This window comes from Pseudophryne corroboree, chromosome 8 (assembly GCF_028390025.1).
Source record: "Pseudophryne corroboree isolate aPseCor3 chromosome 8, aPseCor3.hap2, whole genome shotgun sequence".
Taxonomy (NCBI): Eukaryota; Metazoa; Chordata; class Amphibia; order Anura; family Myobatrachidae; genus Pseudophryne; species Pseudophryne corroboree.
In genome coordinates, this window is record NC_086451.1 from 426,651,466 (window position 1) to 426,660,191 (window position 8,726).

At 40.0% G+C, this 8,726-nt stretch overlaps 1 protein-coding gene across 1 annotated transcript; it reads left to right on the forward strand.

Annotated features, from left to right (window-relative positions):
• Positions 1 to 5,501: 5,501 nt before the first annotated feature.
• Positions 5,502 to 6,449, forward strand: LOC134949928 (olfactory receptor 6C74-like). The gene has a single exon (XM_063938615.1). It carries the CDS (start codon positions 5,502 to 5,504, stop codon positions 6,447 to 6,449), a length of 948 nt encoding a protein of 315 aa, XP_063794685.1.
• Positions 6,450 to 8,726: the final 2,277 nt, after the last annotated feature.

An 8,726-nucleotide genomic window follows, 5' to 3' on the forward strand; every position in this document is an offset into this window, starting at 1 on the left:
GGTCAGTTGGCAAACTGTATATGGTTGAGTGGCCCATTTGTTCTCTATAAAGGTTCCAGCCGTACCACTTCATGTGAATAGAGAACGGGGAAGAGGAATATTTAGCCCCAGCAGTCTCAAACATATAGTGTTTATGTATCTTATTTTGAATAACTAACAAAGAAGGGATTGCCTCTGTTTTCCGGAGCTGGGCAATTGCAGCCTTGGTTGCAATCAAGATATGTCCCATGACAAATTTATCCTCAACAGACAACAGACCCAAGTGGAGATGAAATAGTGCTATGGCGGGGTCTGCAGGAATATATACTCCAAGGATCTTACTCATCATTTTAAACACCTCTCTCCATAGTGATTGTAACTGCGGGCAAGCCCAGAATATCTGATAATTATCGCCTACTCCCCCCCACATTTCCTCCAACAAAATTGCGACGTAGAAGGCCAAATTTTATGATGCCTCTCCAGGGTGAAATACGCTCTCTGTCTCTATTTGAAATACATTTCCAAGTGATTAATGCATTTGGACAGTTTGAAACAAGAACCAAAGATTGAAGCCCACTCTTCTTCAGTTAAAGTTCTCGCTAAGTCCCTCTCCCACTTAATCAGAGACATTAATTTACCTTTTTTATTACCTAGAATTTGAAATTGGTACCACCAATAAATTCCTCCTTTGTGAGAAGGTGAAACAAGTTTGGTTTTGACAAATGCTGGGAACACTGGTTTCATATGGGTTTTAAACAGAAAAGTTTGAAACCAACTTCTTATTTGTAAAAATGTAAAGAAGTCTTGTGTCTGAATACTACAGTATGCTGATTTTGCAGCTGAGAAAAAGACATTAAACTGTCTTCAATAAATAGATCTCCTATAGTTTTAAGTCCGCTACTTATCCAAGTATCCAGTACTAAGTTCTAAATTAGTAACATCAAGCCATTTAATGATAGAAAAGGGACGGTAGAGTTGCCTCTTTACAAGCTGAAATTAGTTTATGCCACACATCTATGGTGTACTTAATCGAGGTACAAGAACTCACCGATTTACTGGTAATGGATGGCGGCATCCACAACAAGTCAGGGAGAGACATCGGGTAACAGCTACTACGTTCTAGAGTAACACATGGCTTCGGCGATTCTAAATCAAACCAAACTCTAGTCTGGGTAATCATACACGAAAAAAGGTATTTCTCGAATATCTGAAAAGCCACCCCTCCTTCAAGTTTAGGCAAAATTAGAGTGTTCTACACAATTTTAGGTTTGGAACCTTTCCAAATATTTCTAAGCAAAATCTGGTTGAATTTATTGTATAATTGTTTTGGAAGAAGCCGAGGAATAGCGCAAAACAAGTACATTAGCGTAGGCAAAAGAACCACTTTTGCTGCCGCTATCCTACCTAATCATGAGACCTCCTGTAGCATCCAATCTCCAGTCAACCCCTCGAAGGCCCTCAATAAGGGGCCATAATAACAATCAATTAAATTGTCTTCATTTGCCAAATTGATCCGAAGATATTTCAGAAAGCGCTCCTGCCAGGCATATTTGTATGTATTTTTCAGTCTAACTAAAATTTCAGCAGGGATATTAAGGGGAAATGCTTTAGTTTTATTATTGTTTAATCTATAGTACAAGATCTCTGAGTATTCCAGCAAGACCTTATGAAGTTCTGGTTAAGAGGACTCCAGGTCCTGCAGACACAGCAAGACATCATCTGCAAACAGAATAATTTTATGGGAGTAACCTCCTATTGAAGGACCTTTAATTAATACCTGTGATCAAATCTTTTCAGCCAATGGTTCAATTGCCAGTGTAAAAATAAGAGGGGACAATGGGCATCCCTATTGAGTGCCATTAGAGATATCAAATCCCGAGGAAAAACAACCATTTACAAAGACCTTAGCAAATGGCGTTGAGTACAGCGCCAAAATGGAATCTAAAATTGTTCCAGCTAAGAAATCATTTTTCAAAGTAGCTCGCAAGAACCCCTAGTGCAACCTATGAAATGCCTTTTCGGCCTCAAGCGATAACACTAAAAGGGGATCCCTCTTAGACATGCACCATTCAGTGACATTGATCACCCTTCTCGTATTGTTCTTGGGCCTGCCTGTTCAACACAAAACCCACCTGATAAGGTTTAATAAGAGATGGGAGGAGGGGGGAGAGGCGATTGGCCACTAATGTGACGAATATTTTTACATCAGAATTGAGAAGAGCTATTGGCCTATAATTTTGAACTGATGTTGGACTCTTTCCTGGTTTAGGAATAGAAATAATTTGTGCTTCCAACATTTCTTTTGGAAATTGCTTTGACTCAGAAGCCTCATTAAACACAGACAAAAGGATCGGGGCCAGCTTATCCTTAAATGTTTTGTAGAAGTCGGAATGGTATCCCTCAGGGCCTGGAGCTTTGTCACTTGGCAAAGAGTCAATAACCCGTTCCACCTCCTCTAGTGTTCAAGGTGCATTGAGAGATGAACAGACCTCTGACAACAACAAGGTGAGATCAAATCACCCAGAAATTTCTCTACATCTAATTTATTAGGTTGATAGGTAGAAGAGTCATTTTTTAGATTGCAAAGTTTAGAATAATAAGGTGCAAAAACATCTGCTATTTCATTAGGGTCGAAAGTTTTCATTCCTTTATCTAAATAGACATTGTGAATCTTTTCTCTAGCTTTTTTACCTCTCAGTTTACTTGCCAGCAATCTGCTTGCCCAATTTCCATAAATATAGAATTTCTGATTAAGTATATTAAGATTACGTTGAACCTCGTCTAGATAGAAGACATTCACTTTATCTCTATCTGCACATAGTGATTAAATATTGCTTTATCATGCGGGTTGGATTTATGCTCAAGTTCTAGCTTAGCAACTTCGGATTCGGCATGCTCAAATTTTTCCCTCTTTCTTAAGCTTAGCCGCTATTTGTATTGCAGAACCCCTAATCACTGATTTCAGAGTGCACCAAAAATTGAAAATAGTTGTTTCCTCAGGAGAGTTAACACTCAGGTAACAGTCAAGGGTAGAGTGAATGGCCTGCTTAGTCTCTATCCGGTGTAGACTCTGTGTCCCCAAACGCCAAGGTCCAGGAGATGTCCATCTATTCCCAATACAACAACACAATAAATAGTGGCAAATGATCTCACCATGTCATGGGGAGAATAGTAATCTTGTTAATGGATGATAAGGTCCACTTGTCAGATAACGTTAGGTCTATTCTAGAGTACGTACCGTGTACAGAAGAGTAAAATGTAAAGTCTTTGACGGATGTTTCGTACGCCAGACATCAAACAAATCGTATTCTGCTAACAATTGGCCTAAACCTTTTGCAGATTCAAGGGGTTGACTGGAGAGCAGAGTTCGTTTATGCATTCTATCAACGAATAGGTCCAAAACCATATTAAAACCTTCCATAATTAATAGGGCGCCTTTACCAAGTTGTTGAATTTTAGAGCACAATTTCCTACAAAATCATAATTGTTTTGTATTTGGGGCATAACCAACCACCAGAGTGGTCTCTATGTTCTCAAGAAACCCAATCAAGATCAGGTATCTCCCTTCAGGGTCACAGTGTTTGGAGGCGAGAGTGAATGTACATTGATGTGAGAATAGAATTGCTACCCCTGCTTTCTTTGCAGGGCCATTGGCCATATAACAGAGAGGGTATCCTATATTTCTAAACTGAGGTGGGGCTGAATTTTTAAAATGTGTCTCTTGTACTGCCACTATCTGTGCTTTGTGTTTGTGAAAGTAATTAAGAGCTTATCTCCTTTTAAGACCCTTTGCATTTATGGATATAATATTAACCATATTTATCAGATGCAAAAACCTGAAAACTACGGTCAACACCTGGGAATGTACAATATAAATGAATTATCTGGCAATAAGAGGAGGGAAAAGGTGACAGGAAAGGAGAAACAAGAACAACAACGAGAGAAAGAAAAATAAGAACAGGAATAACCCCTCTTGGGGGCACCTTTGGACGCCGTACCATGGAGACCCAGAAGATATCAATGGGGGGTAGTGGCTAACCCACCTTCACCCGGGATTACCAACGTAAAATAAGATTCCTCAGTTTATAAGGTCTGTTGCTTTAAACCACCAAGACAGAATCATAAAGTAAAAAGTCTAGGCTGGCGCTGGTTACAAAAAAAACGAACATTTTTGTCCCCTACACAGTGTGCATGGATATAGTCAAAATATTTTAATATTATTTTTTCTTATATAGATGGAGCACAAATAATCTGCAAATAACTCCACTGCCTTATTATATGTAATTTTACTTTATCTGTTTTAATGAGTGAACAACACTTTGCACAACCTCAATATTTGGTGTCATGCAGTTCCAGATATACTGTTCTCTGTCTTTGTATCGGACAGGTCTTTGGGACTTAATGGCAGCTGTCTAGCCAGGTTAATAGATGAATGTGCTTGGATTACATTCATTCAAAGTTCTCCAGTGTTTCAAACTCTTGTGATCTGAGCGCAACACGCATTGGTGAGTATATCGGGAGCTATAGGGGTCGTGGACATGGGAAAACTGTAGTTATGCTGGTTTAACGAAGGGAGTTAATTTAAAAAAAGAATATCTAAACAATGTTGTCCTAGAATAATGAGAAATATATGAGAGTGGTTCAATAAATAAGGTAACAAGACATCTCATTGTGCACATTTATTCAACTCGTACATATACTGTATGTATAATCAATAGTATGGCCTTGGTACAGATTCTTTTCCATATAATCCCCATACTTGTCTAAGCATGTGTTTCAATGGTACACCAAGACATTTATCTTAGCATAGAATAAATCAACGTCAAGCGTCTGAAGCCAGGACATGACTGCTTGCTGATCTTAACCGCTGATTGTGAATCACCTTCCACCCAGGTGCTTCTTCAATCGTCTTAAGAGATGAAAATCAATTAGTGCCAGGTCAGGGCTGTTGTGCACAGTACCCACAGGGATGTTCAGTTCATCAGCAATAGGAATGCATCTATCCTCCTGAATCAGACCTTCAATGTGGCATAACTTGTCATCTGTGGTGGACGTGCTTGGCCAGCTGGATCGCTGCCATCTTGAAAGTCTGTCTTGCCATTATCAAAAGCAGTGCACCAAACGAACTTGTTTTCATTACATGAAGTTATCACTGTACATATCTTCAAGTTGATGATAAATTTCACCTGCTGATGTGCACTTTAGATGCAGAAAACTGATCAGACTTTGCACCTCAGTGTTTGTCCATGTTTCCGCCAGCCCTACTGCAGTCTAATACCTACCTGCACTGGCCTTGTGGAAAAATTTAATGAAATCGAGAATATGACACACATAAGTGGTCTTGTTACCATACTTATTGAACCACCCTCATAGTTTGATGCTTGGTTTCAGAGATCCAAGATAGTCTATGCTATTAAATTAGGAAGTTAGTGCTCTGTCTCCATTCTTTCCTTGAAAAATACTCCTCAAGTCTTATTTAAGAATTGAACAATTATAAACAATCCTTTGGTTTATCAGGAAATATGACACATGGAGCAGACATCCGCAATGTCACTGGGATCACATTCTTTGTCCTTACTGGTGTTTCAGACGTCCCGAAGGTTCAAGTAGCATTTTTTGTCTTTGTCTTGATTACATATATTATAACTCTTTGGGGAAATGTCACCATCATGTCCCTGATCCTCCTGGATCATGTCCTGCACACTCCCATGTACTTTTTCCTGAGCAACCTGTCTTGTTTGGATATTATATACACCAGCATTACACTGCACAGGATCCTGTTCTCATTTGTGTCAGGAGACAAGACCATCGTATTCTCAGACTGTATGGTGAATTTGTATTTCTTTCTGTCTGTAGCTGGAATTGAGACCTTTATCTTAGCAGTCATGAGTTATGACAGATATGTGGCCATCTGCAATCCACTGCATTATCAAATGGTCATGAGCCGGAGGGTCTGCATTATGCTGTCCGCTCTATGCTGGGTTTTGGGATTTATAGAAATGATCCCTGTTATTTATATTGTATATGAATTCTCATGCTACACATCCAATGTCATCAATCATTTCTTCTGTGACCTTATGGCCCTCATGAAGCTTTCATGCAGTGATACCTACCTCCTGGAGACGACACTTCTCATTGTAGCGGCAGAGGGTGCTATCATTCCCTTTCTGCTTATTATTATTTCTTACACCAACATTATTCGTGCCATTCTGAAGATCAGTTCTGCCACTGGTAGCCACAAGGCGTTTTACACATGCTCGTCTCATCTCACAGTTGTCTTTCTCTATTTTGTCACAGCTTGCTGCTTGTACCTCAAGCCTCCCTCTATGATCACCTTGGACTCTGATAAATTGATATCCCTTGTGTACACAGCTGCTGTCCCCATGCTAAATCCCTTTATTTATAGTTTAAAAAACAAGGAAGTGAAAGTTGCTCTCTCTCATTTACTTAAACACAACATCGCATTATAAGGATTGTAACTAGAGATGAGCAGGTTCGGTTCTCAGAGAACCGAACCCTACCGAACTTTGCCTTCCAAGTCCGGATCTGAGCCAGGCTCGGATTTTCCCACTTGACTCGGAAACCCGAATGCGGCAAAACGTCATCATCCTGCTGGCGGATTCTTTCGGGATTTGGATTCCATAAAAGGAACCGTGCGTCCCCGCCATTTTCACTCCAGGTCTCGGAGAGTGTATAGAGAGGACGTGTCCTCAGTGTTCAGTGTCTGTGTGTTGGGGCGGGAAAGTGGGGTGGCAAGTGTGGTGCTGCTCAGTCCAGTCCAGTGTAGTCACTCAGTGTATTGTTGTGCTGCAACACTCCAGGCAGTCACAGTGTTGGTGTTCTCTGCTGCCATATATCCAGGGTAGCTGTAAAGTGGTGCTATGTTGTGCAGACCAGACCAGTGTAGTCAGTTTATTGTGCTGTATCAGTCCAGGCAGATATATCCAGTGTAGCTGTAAAGTGGTGCTGTGTTGTGCAGACCAGTCCAGTGTAGTCAGTGTATTGTGCTGTATCAGTCCAGCCATTCAAACTGTTGGTGTTCTCTGCTGCCATATATCCAGTGTAGCTGTATAAAGTGGTGCTGTGTTGTGCAGACCAGTGGTAGTGTCCTGTGTCATCAGTAATTCCAGTGACGATATACGCTACTGCTATATATCTACTGCTGCAGTATAACAATTATAACAACCTGTTGGGCTGCATCAGACCAGTGGTAGTGTCCTGTGTCATCAGTAATTCCAGTGACGATATACACTGCTGCTATATGTCCACTGCTGCAGTATAACAATTATAACAACCTGTTGGGCTGCATCAGACCAGTGGTAGTGTCCTGTGTCATCAGTAATTCCAGTGACAATATATGCTGCTTCTATAGATCCACTGTTGCAGTATAACAATTATAACAACCTGTTGGGCTGCATCAGACTAGTGGTAGTGTCCTGTGTCATCAGTAATTCCAGTGATGATATACGCTTCCGCTATATATCTACTGCTGCAGTATAACAATTATAACAACTTGTTGGGCTGCATCAGACCAGTGGTAGTGTCCTGTGTCATCAGTAATTCCAGTGACGATATACGCTGCTGCTATATATCCACTGCTGCAGTAAAACAATTATAGCAAACTGTTGGGCTGCATCAGACCAGTGGTAGTGTCCTGTGTCATCAGTAATTTCAGTGACGATATACATTGCTGCTATAAATATCCACTGCTGCAGTATAACAATTATTACAACTTGTTGGGCTGCATCAGACCAGTGGTAGTGTCCTATGTCATCATTAATTCCAGTGACGATATACACTGCTGCTATATGTCCACTGCTGTTTGTTTCTATATGTCCATGTGCTGATTGGGGCCTATTTTTTAAATCTGCCATCCTATCTGACACTGCAGTGCTACTCCTAGATGGGCCAGGTGTTTGTGCCGCACACTTGTGCCGCTTAGCTTAGTCGTACAGCCACCTCGGTGCAACTTTTAGGCCTAAAAACAATATTGTGAGGTGTGAGGTGTTGAGAATAGACTGGAAACTAGTGGAAATGATTGTTTTTGAGGTTAATAATACTGTAGGAATAAAATTACCCCCAAATTCTGTGATTTAAGCTGTTTTTATGTTTGTTTGTTTTTTTGTTTGTTTGTTTGTTTGTTTGTTTGTTTGTTTGTTTGTTTCTTTTCCAAAAATCATCCAGATCCAAAACCAAAACCAAAACACGAAAGGGTGGTTTTTGGCAAAACCAAGCCAAAACCAAAACATGAAAATGGAATTAGAACCAAAACCAAAACACAAAACACGAAAAGTGCCCGATGCACATCTCTAACATGTTTTTGTCCCTTAAGCCAATATATATATTTTTTAATACTCTTTATTTTGAATAAGTGGTAAACAATGCAATATAACAAGTATAAGAAAATGGTACACTGGTAAATAAAAGTTTTCTATGGTCACCACTTAGTTTTTGTGTATTTTTTTAAACAAACCTCAACTAAAATAGGATAACAATAATGAATACGGATGAGGGGGGAAAGAGAGAGGGAGAAAAATGGAGGAGAAAAATGGGAGAAGAAAAAAAAAAGGGGGGGGGACATAGGTGGGGATGAACTGTCATTATCAAACTCTTATAGGAGTAGAATCCACTAATTAGTAGAGTAAAAGTATATCACATGACTGAAAGTAGTGCCTACATCTTACCAGGCAATTGTCTCTGAAATATGAATACCAGGGCCAATATTTTGACGGGTTAGTTTTACATAA

Coding starts and splice junctions, on each gene's coding strand:
- LOC134949928 (XM_063938615.1), top strand. CDS start 5,502: ATGACACATGGAGCAGACATCCGCAATGTCACTGGGATCACATTCTTT.